General features: G+C 40.5%; 1 protein-coding gene across 2 annotated transcripts in view; it reads right to left on the bottom strand.

Annotated features, from left to right (window-relative positions):
- Positions 1 to 19,725, bottom strand: part of TRAPPC9 (trafficking protein particle complex subunit 9) — an 832,591-nt gene extending 812,866 nt beyond the window's left edge. The window contains exons 1-2 of one of the 2 annotated variants that reach the window (XM_084622016.1): positions 19,640 to 19,725; positions 13,126 to 13,726 (exon numbers count right to left, since the gene is read on the bottom strand). In XM_084622016.1, coding sequence (XP_084478142.1) covers positions 13,126 to 13,709 — 584 coding nt within the window. In that variant the 5' untranslated portion in view covers positions 13,710 to 13,726; positions 19,640 to 19,725. Of the gene's footprint in view, positions 1 to 13,125; positions 13,727 to 19,539 lie in introns of both variants that reach the window. The other variant, XM_084622015.1, reaches the window with a different exon arrangement.
- Between the last annotated feature and the right edge of the window lie 224 nt (positions 19,726 to 19,949).

The raw sequence follows: 19,949 nt of genomic DNA, 5'->3' as shown, positions 1-19,949 counted from the left end.
CCGTTAATCTTTGTCATATCCTTCATAGTGCTCCAATTTTCTTCCACACTGATGGATTTAATATATTTTCCCATTCTATATTGCCACCTCCTCCATTATCTTTCTTAATATGCATACATTTGTTTTCTTAAAATCCAAGGCTGTTATTCTTTATTATTTTTAATTCAAGCATCTTGTAACTACTATTCATATTCTCAGTCCCTTCCTATCAATGAGTAAGTAGTAAATCCAGGGTTGCTTATTCTCTAGTTAGATTCACTACTTTCTGGATCACTGAGAGGCAGCACGGATGAGTACAAAAATGGAACTCCTGAATAATAATCCCAGATCTGCCACTGACATGCTGTGAGAACTTGGGCAAGTTACTGAGGTAGAGAGGCTGAGTATTTTGAACTATTAAACAGGGATAACACCATTTACCTACCATATAGGCATGTTGAAATAATTATTGTTTATACAGCACTATGAAATCTTTGATGATCCATATAAATGTTTCCCAAAAGACATCTGATTTGTAGGTCTGGCCTTCTCTTCCCTGAAGACCACTCTTTTACTTAACAACTAAAAGAAATAACCATCAACCCCAAGTTCAGTTAACAGGTTTCAGAGTAACAACCGTGTTAGTCTGTATTTGCAAAAAGAAAAGGTGTACTTGTGGCATCTCCTTTCATATAAATAATCCAACCTTACCATCTAAAAATTAAACAGTAACAAAGTTTTCATTTCAGAATCCAATTTAAGTTAGAAGGAATCCTATAAATTTCAGCTAAGATTTACAGAGTATATATGGACTAACCCTAAAGCAGAGATTCTCAAACTGTGGTCCGCAGCTCCATTCAGGTGCTCTGGAGATAGTTCCCTCTAAGGTGCATGCTTGGACAGCCGCACATGAGAGAATGAAGGGCCACCCACCTAATTAGTGGAGCCACACAGGTGTGGCTTCACTAATTAGGTGCCTTGACTCTGGAGGAGACTCACATGTAAGGTGAGGTAGTGGCCTTGAGATAAGAGGCAACAGGAGGCAGTGGGGTGAGAAGAGGAGTTGGGGGGGGAAATTTGGGATGTGCAGGGCTGCGGCAGCCAGAGAAAAAGGCAACCTTCCCCAGCTCCAGGTCTGCAGCTGCGGGGGAGACCCCCTTCACTCCTCCCCAGCCCCAGCGAGAGGACACAATCAATCACATTAGAAAGGTAAGACTACGGATATTAAAAATATGAGTTGTGCACTTTTATTTGTAGAAAAATAAATTAAGGTTTTTTTATATAGCGCTTTTATGCAAAGTGCTATACAATAGTTACCTAACAGTACAAACAACATTTGGAAAGATCATTAAGTTGTCCACCAAGACCCTCAGCAATTTTCAAGTGGTCCGCAGGAAAAAAAAAAGTTTGAGAACCACTGCCCTAAAGAATTTGAAAGAGTGTAATAGGGACCTCAGGAAAATTTACAGAGCACTTCATATGAACTGGTACACCTCCTTACGAAAAAATGGGAAAACTCAAAGTAAAATTCTGTGGAAACATGATAATAGCAGAGATTGATGCCTCTAACAGCAGCAATTGCATTTGTTGTGACTAAATTCAATTCATGACAACATTTTAAAAAACAGAACTTAACATCTAAACCCATGAACTGACTTTTTTTTTTATTATTTTATCAAAGTAAAATGTATTCACATTACATTTTTCTAATGCTGACCTTTTCTGTAGGTAGAGGCCTCAAACCCTGCAACAGTAGCTGGGTGCAGCAGCTGAAACAGTGAAATGTAATCATTTTTTCTAGTGCAGTAGCGCCCAGAAACCCCTAATCAGGTACAGGGTGCCACTTCGCTAGGCACTACACAAACAGTCTTCTTGCCACAATGAGCATGCAATCTAAAGTGACAAATAAATGAGAAGGGGAGTGGGACAAGATATGCAAGCTAAGTGGCTAGGGCAATGATAAACAAATGGAAATAACTTTTTTTTTTTGCCCTAAGGAAAATTTGAGTGTTGGGGGAGAGGGGATCAAAATATGTATATTGCTATACTTTAAAAATATATATACATTGCTGTCATAAATATAAAGGGTAAACACCTTTAAAGTCCTCCTGGCCAGAAGAAAAACCCTTTCACCTGTAAAGGGTTAAGAAGCTAAGATAACCTCGCTAGCACCTAAGCTAAGATAACCTCGCTGGGGGGAGGGGGGGGCGGACACGGGACAAAGGGTCTGTGTGATGCTTTTGCCGGGACCAGAGCAGGAATGCAGGTCAGAACTCCTGTAAAAAGTCAGTAAGCCATCTAGTTAGATATGCGTTAGATTCTGTTTCGTTTAAATGGCTGATAAAATAAGTTGTGCTGAATGGAATGTATATTCCTGTTTTTGTATCTTTTTGTAACTTAAGGTTTTGCCTAGAGGGATTCTCCGTGTTTTGAATCTGATTACCCTGTAAGGTATTTACCATCCTGATTTTACAGAGGTGATTCTTTTACTTTTTCTTTAATTAAAATTCTTCTTTTTAGAACCCGATTGCTTTTCATTGTTCTTAAGATCCAAGGGTTTGGGTCTGTGTTCACCTATGCAAATTGGTGAGGAATTTTATCATCAAGCCTTCCCCAGGAAAGGGGGTGTAGTGCTTGGAGGGATATTTGGGGGGGAGGGGGGGAGGAGAGACATTTCCAAGTGAGCATTTCCCCTGTTCTTTGTGTAACACTTTGGTGGGGGCAGTGTTAAACCTAAGCTGGTAAGAATAAGCTTAGGGGGTCTTTCATGCAGGTCCCCATATCAGTACCCTAGAGTTCAGAGTGGGGAAGGAACCTTGACAATTGCACATAAAGGACAGCCCCTTAACCTAACCATCAGAATTTTGCCATTTTTAGCAAGTATCTGGGAAGAAATGGACTTTAAGGGGTAATATGGAAGAAAGTGGCAGAGATGTCTATGGGAGAACCAGACAGGTAACCAACCAAAGCTAATATTACTGTCGCAGAAGTAGCAGCAGAGGACATCACACAGTGAGATAAGAAAATATGCCTTCTGTTGCTACTGCCCATCCAGAAAGACTGGAAATGACCTCTCCCCACTATCCAATCTTCTTAAAAGCCCCTCATACACATCACATCGGATCCATGACTGGGGTGATGAGAGGGACAAGTAGTGGGACTGAATCCAAAGACCTTACCCATTTTGTCCCACAGCTGTCAAGGAAACTGCAGCACTTGCATTACCCTTTTTAAATTTCCATTAAATGTATACTTTATAAAGATGGCTGAAACAAAAGGAAACAGGAAGAAATTTTTGAGTGAAAGCTAAGGCTGCCTCTCACTATGAGGTGCAAGACTATGTCAAGTTTTAACCAGATTTCAGCACAGGTTCAGAATTTTTCAGATTCTGTGGAAATATGTCTCATTCTAATATTTAGTATTGTCTGCTGTGATATAAACAAATTATAATTGGGACTGAGAGCAGAGGAGAGGAGAGATTAGAAGAATTTTGCTAGTACCCATATTTTTGGAATAAAAACGTAAGACTATCTAATCATTGCTATTTTAGTTTTGTTTGTAATATCTCCAACCTATCTCTACCTCAGTAACACATTCCTTAGAATGAAGGACACTTGGCATTACTTTTTCTTTCAAATTATGATCTGTAGTTTCTCTTAATTAGAAAGTTTACTTTTTAATTCATTTTCATCCGAGTACTTCTCTCCCATATTAACCAATATATCAAGCTGTCATGACCAATAATTCGACAATAGTTGCTTTTCAAATGTTGGTGTTACAGCCAGGAATCCAAACTTTTGCTGAATTTGAAGGATAGACAAAATATCTTTTAACAGAGAACTATATTAAAGCTACGCTTCACAAAAGATGCAAATTCTCAGTTTAAAGCAAAGTGCTAGCAATCAATACTTTAGCAGGAATGGTTTAAAAATAAAGATGTATGAATTTTAAGACACAAAGTAGAAATAAAAAATGCAGCTAATTGCAATGCATAGTTTTATGAAAAAAGAAAATGTAAAGTAAGTTGCTTCTAGTTACTGCTGTCTGGACTATGCTAAGCAGACTCATTTTCACTTGTTTTATAAGTCTGATGCAAAAAAATAATAAAATTTTGCTCCATTGGACATTACCATTTGCTCATTTGTTCTTTGATTTCAAAGATTATACATGAAATTAAATAAAGAGCAAGTGATTCACTCAGTGTACGGCTATATTAGTTCTGCCTTTAAAATAATAAATGCTGCCAAAAAATGTATTTTAAATAAATGTACTAGACCCCAAAGATCAGAAGACAGTCACAATAACTAATATTTTCCAGATTGATATTTAGCTCCTAAATATCACTTCTCATGAATATATCTCAAAGTTCTTTACAAAAGAAGTATCATTACCCCCAATTTACAGAGTGAGAAATTGAAGCAGAGAGGTGACGTTAGTTGCCCAAAGTCACCCAGCCAGTCATTGACAGCAGCAGGAGTAGAACCAGGTCTGCAGAGTCCCAGTGCAGCGCCCTATCAACTGGTTCACACTCCCTCCCCAAGATATACTGCGTTAGGAAATTATTTACATTGGGGACATGTGGTTTTATATATTCAACACATAAATACATTCATTTCCTGCAGCAAAGCCCAGGTATCAATAAATGCTGCTCATATAAAATAACTGACATCTCCATTAAAAACACCCATTTTTAAATAACTTTATAATTCATTGTTGTTTATGAAGAACTAAGTTATCCAAGTGAACAATTTTTATAGTGGTTACAACAATGTGCAGTTTTTCCAACTTGTGCTTGAATACTACACAAATGTCTCTGCCAAGTGAAAAGGTAAACATTCATGTAAACAAAATCCACCCTCAACACACAGATAAAACTTAATTCACCAGATGCTTGAGGTTTTTGTTTGGTTTTATTTTTAAAGTCACCCAGCTACAAAAAGGGTCAGTAAAAACATTAATTCAGAACTAGACTGAAAAAATGCTAGTCTGTAATCAAATGTATAATATTATATTTATTGCTAAAAAATAAAAATCACTTTTTTGGTGATTTCCTCCAGTGTAAATAAATCATGAAATAAATTATTTGTCCCAGCTAGTGATGCTATGTGGCCTGAAATGAAGAAATTAGTGCAAAATCTTACAATATAATAAGGAGGTTATACCTTTTCTTTTTTTTCTTTCGGGGTGGGGGGGAAGAAGAGATGCATTGGTTGGTTAATCATGAGTCACCAGTGTTCTGGTTCCCTGTGGTCTAAGCCAATTCCCACATAGTGACAGGGGTCAGAAGTCATTTTCTACGTTCTCTCAGAGGGAGTGGCATGAGTAGAGAGCCACCGTACTTGCTTGCTCTTCCTTTTCCCCCATAATGCAATCCAAGATTTTTGATGGACAGTGACTGCTGAAAACACCAGATGAAAAAGCACCCCATCCACCAAAAATACTGGCCAGTGGTAGCAAGTCCACTAATCCTATCCCAAATCATAAAGGGTGTTGTCACTTACAGGACTACATGGTCTTGTGCGATACCCCACAGCTTCACATAACCATTCCAAACCTGAATCTTTGAAGGTTCCCCACGCACTAGAGTTACATGTGGTTGACTACTGCAAGGCTGGCTTACAATGTGCTTTCAAATATAGTTCCATCTTTATGCAGTAGCTCTTATGTTTTTAAGAAACAAAATCCTCTTAAGAAGTAAGAATCAGTATTGTTTTGGGAGCACTGTGGAGTGCCAGTGGAAAACAGAACGCTTGTCTGCTACACACTAAAACAGTTAACACTAACAGCCACTGTAGTGCCTTCATCAAACTTGCTTACCTTATTCTGGGTGTCCACATTTCTGGTTTAACGTCAAGCACCTCATCAACTTGCATGTGCAGGACACAATACATACTTCTGTGCCACTTCTGGTGATAAAACCAGAAGGCAGAGTCCTGGCCACTTCCGTCCCCACCTGATCCCATGTACATCTGGTGCATATATATTGCAGCCATGCATTTGACTTTATACGCATTGCTCTGTTCCTCCCCTATTTCACTATTTCTCCAGCTAAAATTGCCCAAGGTGACTGCCATAATTATGTGCAAAATTCAGAATGGGCAAAAGTGTTGAATCATTAAATTCCAAACTAGAAGTAAATTTCACCACAAACCATTTAGCAAAAGTTTGGAGGAGTTTCTGATTCTTCAGAACATCAGAAAACAAACCTGAAGATTCAAAAACCATGCAAAATGAATTGGCAAAGTTTTCATGCAAAATGCTGCCAAAAAAAAAATTCCCACCAAATTCAATCGATTCCCAATTCCGGTTAGCATGCATAACAACAAATATCACTGTTCATAACATTATTGAGCCTTTAAAAATCCAGCTACAGCATTTAATTTCCATCACTGACAGAACTTTTGAATTTTGAAAACAAACACAGGCAGTAGCTTCATGGCTTTGAAGTTTACAAAATAAAGCAGTTTCCAGAGGTCAGCAGCCATCTCAGCAAATTGTGTGTATTCTACAAAAAAAAATTCCAGCACTGCCATCAAATAGAATTGCCATATGCTAAAAGAAGTGAACTCATGATAATAACGGTCCAGCGGTAATTCTTAGTTGTACTGGAAAAACATACACAAGCAACACTCAACTATGTAATGAAGACAGAATGGAAAGGCAGCACATGAAAGCTAACTAATTTTAAATATAATCTATCACAGCCTACCTTTTCAGACCCAACAACAAACTCACAGGGCAGTATGAGAGGAAAAAAAGAAAAAGAAAGAAAGGAACAAAACAAAAATTAGAAATATACAAGAACAGAAAAAAATTAAATAGGCACATATACATGTACTCAGATTTCACACAGTTTGACAAAGAGCAGTGAACAAATCCCACCTACTATATGTTAACATTAGAAAAGCAATACATCTATATAGGATATTGGGTGATGAGAGAGCAAGACCCATGTTAAGTAGATGTCTTACTAGTTCAAAGTCAACAATGTAATAGTGCCCACACTGAGTTGATGTGAATAACAAACATTAAAATAATCTGGGCCCAACAGACTAGAAACACTAGCTTTTTTTTTTTTAATTGAAAACCAGGGAAACCTAGAAAAAGTTATCAAACAGCGGTGGCTGAAATGGTCAAGGAGGGAATGACTTCAACAGAAATGGTCTCATACAAGGACTTGAAAACAATCAGAGTACTACACACCGCTTCCTACTTCTCATCTGCTAAGCAAGCATTTTACCATTTAAGCTAATTCTCCAACACAAATACTGTAATTAGGCTTAGAAGGATTAGATTTTTATCAGTAAATGTCACTAAACATCGATTTTACCATACACATAAACCTATGAAAAAATATTTCCATCAATGATCATCTAAATTTATAAATAGGCAAACTAAGAAAAAGGCTGCTTGAGAAATATCAGAGTATGACTTAAGGATATTTACTTTGTATATTTTGACATGATGTTGACAATTTGTATTTTAACAACTATAAAGCTAATTTTCTGAATCTCAATGTCTGTCAAATAATTTGACTCCCCCACAATTTCCCAACTATGAAGATTTTAAATTGATAGTTTTTAGCCCTTTATTTTAGAACATATTTTATCCACTGAAATTATTTTAAAAAAAATTCAATTCTGCCAAGCCTACTTGTAATGTTCCCTTGATATCACCACTCTCAGTATAGAACCTGGGAAACAGTATCATCTACCAGGTACACAAGTAAGCTGCTAGAAGAAACAGATCTCAACTCTGCCTTCCTCTCAACAGCATCTAGTGTCTCTGGACTACAAAGCATGAAATGACTCTTGCCCTAGTTTGTAAGAGCTGCATTTAGGCAGCCAGTTCGGTTACAATAATCATCCACCTCAGCAGCGAATATTACTTCTTGATAATGAATGTGAGTGAAACATGACTGCACTGATCCTAGCCATCTATTCCTAGTCAGCAGGTTAATGTGGTCCAAGCTTATAACGCACAGTCTTTGACGGGAAGTGCGCTAGCCTGAAAGGATATTAATTGATTATCATACACATTTTAAAGAGAGTGGTCACTTTAGATGGGCTATTACCAGCAGGAGAGTGAGTTGGGGGGGGGGGGCGCGGAGGGTGAGAAAACCTGGATTTGTGCTGGAAATGGCCCAACTTGATGATCACTTTAGATAAGCTATTACCAGCAGGAGAGTGGGGTGGGAGGAAGTATTGTTTCATGGTCTCTGTATATATAATGTCTTCTGCAGTTTCCACAGTATGCATCCGATGAAGTGAGCTGTAGCTCACGAAAGCTCATGCTCAAATAAATTGGTTAGTCTCTAAGGTGCCACAAATACTCCTTTTCTAATTGAATTGAGGGGTTTAAAATATTCTCTCAGTTGAACGTACATAGGTATTATGGTATGACCAAAAATTACCCTGGCGTGTTTCATCTTGGTGATGTGTAACTCACTAATTTCAGTTGAGATATTTTCTACATGGACATACTAACCCGGCTCATTTGATATGGGGTATATCTCTAGCCTTCAGATGAGTTGGCGTCTGTGAGGGCTTATCAACTGTAATTGCAAATTTGAGAGTTGCAGGGAAAGATATACTTCCCACAGATTAAACAACAATCTGTAACCAAACGATCAGAGGTGCACTGAGGCATCAAATCCCTCTGTGCAATATTTGGTGATATTCTAATGCAGTCATTTGCATCAAGCCAGGGCAATATTCAGGCCCTAGCAGCAGTTAACAGTATATAAACTATATGAAGCTAGAACACCTCATTGTCTCCACAGAAAGAGATGAGAGTGGAGAAAAGGAGTTCTAACTTGGGGGAAGAGAAACCCCAACCACTGTAAAGAGGCCATCTTTGCCTCCCACCTTTCATCAGTTTGTAGTAGCTGGAAGTACTGAAGAGTGTCTCATGGTTTGTTCCACCATCCAAATAAAGTTAGTCTGGTCTTTCATCATTTAAACTCATAATCTCTACCATCACACGTGCATACCCTCAAAATTGAGAAAAGAAAAAAAAATCTTTCCCTATAGTTTAAAAAAAAAAAAGATAAAGTTGCAATGTACAGCTTTAAACAATGATTCCCATTTGGCTAGTGAATTATAGGCACTATACAACATAACATGCTACATTATAGACACGTTTTATTGTGAGCTAAATAGTGAGAAGAAACTGGACTAGCATTTCACCTTTGAAGATTTATGTTCAAATACTCTGACTCAAAAGTGTAAATTGATGTTATGGTTTCAGTCCAGTTCATACATAGGTGATAGTCTGGAGTTTCTGTACAGTAGCCTACAAGAGCTGCAATATTACAAGGTAGGTTCAAAGTGCTCTGGAAGATCTGTGCAAAGAAGCCCACAAAAGGTATACTTATTACATCATTTCTGGATCAAGCCAGGGCTGTCAGTCTTTCACTTTCACAAGCAGTGAAAGAATAAAAAGACACAAAATGCCTTTATCTTACTTAAATATAAACAAGAATTAATGAGGCTGGGCGTGGGAGGGTTCCAATGCGAAGGGGTATAACTGAACTTTTCTGGGACTATAACTTTCTCAGCTCTACTAAGAAACTGAAAAATTTTGCTAAGAAAGTGACCACAGGTTCCAGCTATTCAGTATATCTTATTTTGCTAAAATATTACCCAAAATGCTAATTTGAATGGAAGCTTTTAAACACCTTTCATGTGCAATTTAAATATAATCCAGATGTTTTACAACAGAATCAAAAACGCCAGCGCAAAATAACGCTGAACAAAAAAAATTTGGAAATTATGGTTTATCAAGTCTTTCTAGTATAATTTTTAAATTGAAGATTTACGATAGAAGTTGGAATACTTACTGTCTTCTTAACGACATGGTGATGCTAACTGCAGAAACACTGTAGTTAAAAAGGCACCCATTGCTTGAACCAATTTAAAAGCTACTCTCTACAGTAACTCCTCGCTTAACGTTGTAGTTACGTTCCTGAAAAATGCTACTTTAAGCAAAATAATGTTAAGCGAATCCAATTTCCCCAAAAGAATTAATGTAAATGGGGGGATTAGATTCCAGGGAAATCTTTTTCGCCACACAAAAGACATAATATACATATACAGTATAATTTTTAAATAATTGTAAACTATTTAATACTGTACTCACTAATGATGACTGAGAAGCTTGGTTGAGGCAGGGGCGTAGTGGGGTGGGAGAGCGGCAGCTTGCCCCGCTCTGCCCACCCAGTGTTCCTGCCGGACAGCGGGGTTGGTGGGGGGGGGGGGAGAATTGCCCCACCGCGCCCGGTGTTCCAACTGGGGAGCAGGAGTGGGGTCTTGCCCCATTCCATCCACCCGGGGCTCCTGCTGGGGAGCCGGGTCGGGGGCTTGCCCACTCCCCAGCTGGAATGCCCCCCACGCCCCGACCGAGCTCCCCGACTGGTACGCCCGGCAGAGCGAGCCAAACAACCTTATAATGGAAAACTGCGTGACTTTAAACGAGTATGTTCTCTAATAGATCAGAAACCTAATAAATGAAACAATGTTAGCCAGGACAACTTTTAAGTGCAGAGTTACTGTATTACATCAGGTTCAGCATGGCGATATGAGCACCTAAGATACCACTAAAACTGTAAGCCAATGTGTCCAAAGCATGTACTACACCAGAGCTGGGATGGAAGGTCCCATTGGCAACTTGCCAAGAACAACTATTTCGGTTTTAAGCATATGTAACAAATGAAAACTAAATGCAACAATGCATGTCTGCTTGGATCTACACTTTCCTATGATGAAAGGAACGTGCACTGATTGCTGTTTGAGTTCCCTACCGTTTTAGAATTTCATGGGTCACATTTGGCCCTGGGACTGCACTATAATCACCTCTAGTAAATAACCATTTTGGCATAACACCTTTAACTTTTGGAAACAAGTATTCTGTTACATTACACACAGTGTAAAGGGGCTCATTTAACGTCAAGTATCAGCGGGGTAGCCGTGTTAGTCTGTATCCACAAAAACACCAAGGAGTCCGATGGCACCTTAAAGACTAACAGATTTATTTGGGCATAAGCTTTTTTACCCACGAAAGCTTATGACCAAATAAATCTGCTAGTCTTCGAGGTACCACCAGACTCCTTGGTGTTTTCATCTCATGTCACTTTATTCTAAAGTGATTAACGCCACAAATACTGTTGAAAGTTTTTAGACAATACTCCTAAAGAAGTTTTATTTTATTCAAAAATAGGAATTCTATTGCCCTGACCTTGTCACTATGTTCAGCCTAGACCAGTGGTTCCCAAACTTTAACAACCTGTGAACCCCTCTCACTAAAATGTCAAGTCTCACGAACCCCCTCCTAAAAATGAATATTTCCAGGGATTTTCTCCTTTACCCGAGTATAAATTATAAAAGCAGTGAACTTAGAAATATAAAATTAGTTTTTATGACAGGCTTATTACACACTATTATTTATCATTACAGTATTGTTATTACATTATGAAAACAGCAACACTCTTCCAAGAGCTCACTTTCGTAGCTTGTGTTTCATCGAGGAGTATCAGATGTGAAACAGCATGAAGGTATTTAAGAAGCCAACGCAAAGAGTTTCTCCTACACAAGCATTCAGGTCTTGAGCAGTCCAGGCAAAGAACACACATTACAACAAAGCTTAAACTTGTTTTTAAAATTATTATGAAGAACAATACTAGCTGCTGATTTAAATTTTAAAAAAACAACAAAAAAAATCCACCTCCCTTTCCATTTCTTATAAGGAGTCTTGAAGGAGTCTTCTCAGTGTGATAGATATGCTTGCTTTGATCTGCTTAGCTCTTGGAAGTCCAGGGGCTCCGTGCTGCTGGCCGCATTCTGCACGGGGTCCCTGGGGCAGCTCTCCCGCCCGAGAACTCACTGTAACATTTTACAAACCCCAGTTTGGGAACCACTAGCTAGATCAACAGTCTACAGCTGAGTAATGCATCGCCTACATGGGTTTGTCTACTTTACAGAATTTTACTACCTGTACACAGTATGAAGAATTGAGTTACATGACAATATTGACCATGACAAATCACATTCAGTATGAGACAGTTAAACCCTTCTAGGACCAAACAGAAAGTTGAGGGAGATGCAGAGTAACTAAGCAGCAGAGACACACACCCCCTAGGTAGCAACCTGTAGCATGTACACCAGAGTAGATTTAGTGGTGGCCTACAAATTTAATCAGACCCCTAACTGCACAATGTTGATGTAACCGACAGAGTCCCTAAAACAGCTAAAGTACCCTGTTAAGAGTTTCAGCACTCTCCCCTTCCCCAGCAGCTGGAAGGAGTGGGGGTTAGCATCTCATTTGGGTTTTGCCCCTGAGCAGTGAAACACCCAAGCTCTTTCACACCTGTCTCTGGCTAGCTGGTTTATTTCTCTAGCTAACAGGTGTCTGGTAAAACTTTCAAACACTATGGCTGGAAGGCATGGATAGAGATGGCTGGGAAATATTGATGGGATGTTCGAAACGTAAAGTATAGAGAAAGGTTTCAGGGTTGGGGTGGAAGAAGAAAGGAATAGTGAGAAAATATGAGAATAGGGAAAAGAACACAAAGTAAGAAAGAGAAAGAAATGAGAGGAGGGAAAGAGAAGGAGGAAACAAATACTGAAGACAATTCACAAAGATAGACCATAGTTTTATTATAGGAATGCAAAAGAAGTGGAGGGAAGACAGTAAGGACAGGAAGACAAAAGCAAGGAATGTAGTAAATAGGGTTAGTAAGATAGTACACAGCAAAATATGTAAAATTAATTTTACTCCAGTTTATTGATCAATTTAATACATTAATTTATAATATTCATCCAGTTCTATAGCTAGTCAAATTCCATTCAGCAAAAATAACTAGAGGTAGAATCTGTCAAACCTATTCAATTACTTTTTTAATAACTATTTGATGAGCCCTACAAATTAAATTTAAAAATATGAATAGAAAGTTAATTAACAAGGTAAGAAAATTAAACATAGTCCACTAGTAAATAAAGTAAGTTCCCTTACATTACAGAAGATACAGCCTTGAGGAAGCGGTGTTACTGGTGCCACAGGCATTTCTTTATGCGGACGAATAGGCTTAGTCCTTGAGCTAGCATCAGGTAAATTTTTCAAGCCCTGTTAGGTTGTAAATAAGCTACTTACCTACTATCAGTATCCAGACCTACAAAGTCCTTTTTTTCAAAAGGGACACACAGAAGTGGGATCTTGTCACCAGATTTATCAGTGGCCCTGTCAAGACGTTTAGATTCCAGTACAATGAAGAGAGATTCAATAAAATCTTCTATTCTCTTCTCCACAGTTTCACACTCATCATAACTAGGGTAAAATGCCACATCTGTGCGGGGCTGCTCTGCAACTTCTCCTTGAAGCCCAAAGACAAACAATCGGGAATCATAGAGTGTAGAACCATATATTTCCTTCTGAAGGTGGAATTTTTCAAAAGTTTGGGGCCAATCCTTTGCAGAGGAACAGTCTGTTATGATTATGAGCCCCACAACCTTCCGATGTGTCTGAAAATCCCCCCATTCATTGTTTTCCGGAGGGTAGTGATGTCTATAGCGGATATATAGCACACGCTGGGAGTCACGAACATTAATCTGACTCACGGTTGAAATTCGTTTGTAGATCCTAAAAAAGTTTTCTTCAGGGACAATCCCAACTGGCTGGACCACAACCAGGAGAGTTTGATGGTCCTCAGCACACTGCATGTAGTCAGGAACGCTCATTATGCATCAATTATAGTCTAATAAAAAGAAAAAATATTAATTATTTTCAGAGGAGTGGATGGCACTTGGAAAAAAAAGTCAGGGTGCAGACACCTAACGAGTCTGCACCCTGCGGTCTCAACCCTAAAACCCTTTGTCACAGAAAGCAGAGCTAAAACCCCCATTCCGAAATAAAAATCCATAAATAAGACGAGGTTAAAGTACAACCTATCGTTGTTATCCTTGTCCTTCCTATACCTCACTTGCCTGGTTTGTTATCCCTTAATGGGTTATGTTTAATTTAGAGCCTAATCTTGCAAACACTTATGCACATGCTTAACATTAAGCATATGAGTAGTTCCATTGACTACACAGAGATTACTCACATAAAACAAGGCATTTGCATTAATGATTGCAGGCTCTGGGCCTAAATTAATAAGTGTTATTTATGGAAGTACTGCCACTGGCAACAATTACATGCATTATTCAAAACCGTTTTCCATTCCATAAGCTACCGTGCTAGTTGTTTGAGGGAGCAAAGACTGGAAAGAAGTTAGTAGAGGTCAGCTATGGACAATATTAAACAAATTTTTAACTCAACTTCAAGAATGACAAAAATACATACAGAAATATTTCTAAAAGCAGATTTTCCTAAAATGCTGTATCTGCTGCAAAAGAATGGTGCTACCTAAACATGTTTTGCATTCCCCCATCCTGCCATTAGTGTTTTATATTTCTAAGGAAATAAATGAAAGAACTGTAGAGAAAGGGACAAAGGTAAAGGAAAAAAGGGTAAAGGATCTGTCATGTATTACAAATGGCTCCAGGGGTTTGAAAAAGAATCATATCCAGTACTGTCAACCTTCTTTCCAAAGAAAAAATCTTACCGTTTATTATACAACAAGATATAATTAGAGTTTAGACATTTCAATGTAGGTAAAAGCAAGATAAATTAACCTAGGGCAATAAAAAAAAAGTTGGTATCCTGACTGAGCACCTCCTTTACAAGTTTCATTCCAACGTAATTTGAAATGGTAAAGATACTAATCCCTGCAAAATAGTTTAATAATGCAAACTCTAACCCTAATAATACTCGACATCTGACAATTTTATTTCTTTCTGTCCCTATTTTATGCCACACACATTTTCTGTTATCTGAGTGCTGGCTGACTCCAATACAAACTTTAATGCTGAACACTTCCAGATCACATATGTATGTTACAAACTCTCTCAAAGTCATTCCAGATACTGCTGTTTTATCTCCACATCACTACAAATTAAACCACCACTATAGGAGGGACCATACTCTGCTTTACTTTCCTCTTTCTACTAATTCTGCAGCAAACTTATGCTGTCTATTGCCAAAAATAAACTGAACACACAAAAGGGGTAATCTTTGACATGCTGGCGCAGCCATTGCACTGTTTTAAAAAACGTAATAAAAAACAAGACTTGGAGAGCTCACAAATAAAGCAAGGCAATGTAGAAATTAAGAGGCAAGATAGAAGGTGATGAAAACCAGAGAAGGAAGAAAATAACCATTCAAGAATTCATAAAGTTTAAATAAAAGACCTTCCTTTTTGGAGCTATGAGGGCTAAAATGCCCCTTAAATTTATTTACAAAGCAAACCCTACATAACATTGTTAATATCTAATTTGTGTAACTGTATCCTTAAGACATGTTGAAACACTGCAATAATTAAAGAGAAATACTGATTTTATATTCATATTACTTTCCCCCACCAGGATTAGAGCTCCCTTGGGCTAAGTACTATTGAAACACATACAAAGACACAGGCCTGGCCTAAAGAGCTTACAAGTGCCAAAGAAAAGCAAAAAGAGGCACCGATCATGTATGTATAGAACAATTAAAAAGTTGTGCACTACTGTAACAGTGTGCAGGAGAACCCAAGTACATGACAAAGACTATTCTAGAACTCAAACATTACGTTTTAGCTTTGATATTTTATTCAACTACTGAAAGCCCATGCTGTGACACAAGGGTAGCAATTAGGCCAAGTAATCCACCATATGTGCAGTCTCCCTCAGACAACCAATGAGGTCGTTGCATGAAAGTTTGCTGTACAGTAAGGGTGATGATTGATGGAGTTAGGTCTGATATCACAATTGTCTATGACACTTGGCCTGGAATATATGCATACCTCACTGCAGCTGTACAGTGCACAAGTTCTCAAAATGACTGAGAACTTAAAAATTGGACAATAAAAGCCCACGAATCCCAATGATGATTGAACCTGGTGATATTCTAAACCAAAAGAGCTCTCAACCATATTTGTAGCCATTTCCATCGCTTCACATGGACTCAGAGACACTCTGCCACTCTCACTTTGAAGCCTAATCCTGAAATTTATCATACAGATTACAAAATTTCCAGTCAACAGATCTTATAAACAATAACATTGTTTAGAGAGCTATGCCTTTAGAGACTACAGTTATGTTATCCTAAAAATTCATTCGGGTGAAAAAGTGGAAAATTACTGCCTTCTAACTTTAATCTAGTTACTTCTGCAACACTCTGGGTTTGTTTCTTTGTTTTGCAGGGGGGAAGGGAATTTAACTTGGTCACTACTAAACTCAATTCTTGATCCTGAAAGGTGCTCAGCATCTCCTGACAAATACTAAGCACCCACAAGAGGGGATGATGATCTGAAGCACCTCACAAGTTCATGCCCTAAAAACTTGGAAAGGGGGCAAGTGGAGGGGAGACTCATGCTCACAAATTATGTCAGAGAATGAAGTAGCGCCCACAGCAATTATTTTCAATCATTATATATGATATGACCTAGAGGTCTATAAAAATCATGAATGGTGTTGAAAAAGTGAATAGAGAAGTGTCATTTACCCTTTCCTATAATACAAAAAGCAGGGGTCACCCCCATTAAATTAATAGGCAGCAGATTTAATTCAAACAAAAGAAAGTACTTTTTCATACTATGCACAATTAACCGGTGGAACTCATTGCCATGGGGTGATGTGATGGCCAAAAGTTTAACTGGGTTCAGAAAAGAACTAGGTAAGTTCATGGAGGATAGGTCCATCAATGGCTATTAGCCAAGGTGGTCAGAAATACAACCAGATGCTCACAGCAACCCTAAACTTCTAACTGCCAGAAGCCAGCAGGGAAAGATAGGGATGGAGCTCTCCAAATTTGCCCTGTTCTGTACACTCTCCATGAAGTTCCAGTACTGTTGAAGACAACATACTGGGCTAGATGGCCCATTGGTCTGACCTAATATGGCTATTCTTTCTTATTCCAAATCCAGGTAGGACCTGGGGCTGCAACCACAACATACGCTCGAGAAAAAAAAAAATCTTTGTATTATTACCTAATAAAACACCCAAATGTTAAGTTTATGTACTCAAGCAAATTATTAGAGGGGAGGGAAAGCTCAGTGGTTTGAGTACTGGCCTGCTAAACCCAGGGTTGTGAGTTCAATCCTTGAGGGGGCCATTTAGGGATCTAAGGCAACTATGGGGGATTGGTCCTGCTTTGAGCAGGGGGTTAGACTAGATGACCTCCTGAGGTCCTTTCCAACCCTGTGATTCTATTTTGAGAAAGTTATACTGGCTCCCTGTTAAATATCATTATGAGGTCAGTTTATGTTAACTGTTACTGGACAGCACTAATACTGTCCCTTATCACAGTATACCCCATTCAGAGCAGAGTTTTAAGGGCTTGTCTGCACTTAAAACACTACACCTGTGCCACTGTAGCACTTCAGTGAGTCGACGGGGAGGGCTTCTACCATCCATGTAGATAATCCACCTTCCCGAGAGGCAGTAATTAGGTTGATGGGAAAATTTTCCCACGGACCTAGCACCGTCTGCAGTGGTGGTTAGGTTGATTTAACCTCATCGTTCAGGGGTGTGGCTTTTTCATACCCCTGAGAGACAGTTATATAAATCTAATTTCCTAGTGTAGACCATGCCAAAGACCCTGGTATAGTATTCCTTGCTTGACAACTAAGGGCTTGTCTACACTTACATTGTATAGTTCTCTAACTTGCTGGCTCAGGGGTGTGAAAAACCACCCCCGAGTGCAGAAAGCCTGAGCACTTTAAAGCACTAGCGTAGACAGGCTCTGAGCGCTGGGAGCCACACTCCCAGTGCTCGGAGCTAATCCCCTCATAGAGGTGGATTACCAGGAGCGTTGGGAGACCTCACACACAAACTCACTCTCCTGCTGGTAATAGCCCATCCAAAGTGACCACTCTCTTTACAATGTGTATGATAATCAAGGTGGGGGGTGAGAAAACCTGGATTTGTGCTGGAAATGGCCCACCTTGATTATCATACACATTGTAAAGAGAGTGGTCATTTTGGATGGGCTATTACCAGCAGGAGAGTGGGGTGGGAGTAGGTATTGTTTCATGGTCTCTGTGTATATAATGTCTTCTGCAGTTTCCACAGTATGCATCCGATGAAGTGAGCTCTGGCTCACGAAAGCTTATGCTCAAATAAATTGGTTAGTCTCTAAGGTGCCACAAGTACTCCTTTTCTTCTTGTGGAACCATTTATCACTGTGCAAAGTGGGTGTAAAACATTTCCAAATCAGAATGACAGAATTTTACACCTACTTTGCACAGTGATAAATGGTTCCACAAGGTGCAGAACAGCAGTGTTTTAGACGCAGGAGCCATTTGACCTTTATGATAGTTTATACATTTTGTTAGGTGGGCAAGACAGCTTATTACTTTTTCCTTTTTACATAAACACTTCAACTTCTCTCTCAGCTGAACTGTCTAACATTGACACCCCCCATTCTTGCTGAGCTTTAAATTCAAACCAAGCAGAAGTTGTCATCCACCTGTGAATTTTTAGAAGGGGGGCCAGGGCAAGCGAATAACCGATACCAACATGCAGCTCAAAAGTACAAGTGGTGTAGGGAAAGATGATTTGTTTATTTATTCTACAAACCAGTACTCAAACTAAGTTTGAAACAACTGCCAAGCTGGGCGGGGTTTCCTTGAGTTATTCAGGCAGGGAAATGTTTACATCTGTAGTTTAGTTTTCACCCTTTATGCTCTTTACTTGTCACATTTGCCTTCAGCTTGGGCAACAAAATAGACCAGCCAATTTCACTTTTTCACAGTGGCTCAGATTCAGGAGGGACTACAGCTGTCTGAAAAGGCTGTTCCCACTGTACAACGCTCTAACAGATAAACCCCAGGGGACCAGAACCACTGCTGTCCAGGGAAACTATGGTGGGAGGAGTGGGGGATGATGGAAGTCCAACAGGAAGCAACTGAGGGCAGGGCAAGAAGGAGCAATGGGAAGAGGGGTACAGTGCAGGAAATGGCAGGGCCCAGGCACCTGGAGAGGAGGGCACCAGGGAAAAGGCAGGCTGCTTAAGTTGGGAGAAGGAGGGCACCCAAGAAAGGGCAGGGGTTCTGGTTAGGAGCGACCCCAGGGAACAGGGCACCAAGGGTGGGGGGCACCAGGGAAAGGGCAGGGATCACAGCTGGCGGGGGACAGGGCGCTGAGAAAGGGAGAGCACCAGGAAAAGGGCAGAAGGGAGCATGGGACAGGGCACCAAGGAAGGGGGGGCAACAGGAAAAGGGCAAAGAACCCAGTTGGGGGGGGGGGGTCCAGGGGACCATGCACCAAGGAAAGGGGGCCCAAGGAAAAGGGCAGGGGCCCGGTTAAGGGCAATCCCGGGGGACAGGGCACCGAGGAGGGGGAGCCCAAGGAAAAGGGTGGAGGCCCCAGCTGGGGGGCATCTCGGGGGACAGGACTCCCTAGGTATGAACGGAGGGCAGCTGCCGCTTGGCGCCCCCAGCAGAAGCCCACCCGGGCGCACACCCCCTCGACCAGTCCCGTCCACACTCACAGCGCAGGCTCCGCCGCGGGACCGGGCGTCAATTCAAATCCCCCCGCCCGGGATGGGGAGGGAGGGGGCGGGTAACGCGACGCGGGCCGCGGACACTCACAGCCCCAGCAGGAACCGACTCCGCCTCCTCCTCCGGCCCGGCTCCCAGAAATGGGGGAGGAGCGGAACTGACGCCAACGGCAGCCCAGAGCCTCGCCCGGCCCAGGAGAGCGGCAAAACGGCGCATGCGCCTGCCGGCCCCGACTCTTTCGCGGTCTTCCCCCTGCCGTTGCTCCTGAGAACGAGGCTACCGGCAAGGCGGGGGGAGGGGAGGAGGTGTGAGAGCCCTCCCAGGGGCTGAGAGAGGTGGGCGGGGGGACGCCGAGGCTGCTGGGTTACCTGGTGGTTTGGCTGGAGCCAGCGGCTGAGGC

The sequence above is a fragment of the Lepidochelys olivacea genome (assembly GCF_965140295.1).
Source record: "Lepidochelys olivacea isolate rLepOli2 genome assembly, chromosome: 2".
NCBI classification, from domain to species: Eukaryota; Metazoa; Chordata; order Testudines; family Cheloniidae; genus Lepidochelys; species Lepidochelys olivacea.
The sequence above is the reverse complement of the archived record's forward strand: the minus strand, read 5'-3'. Positions and strand labels throughout refer to the sequence as shown.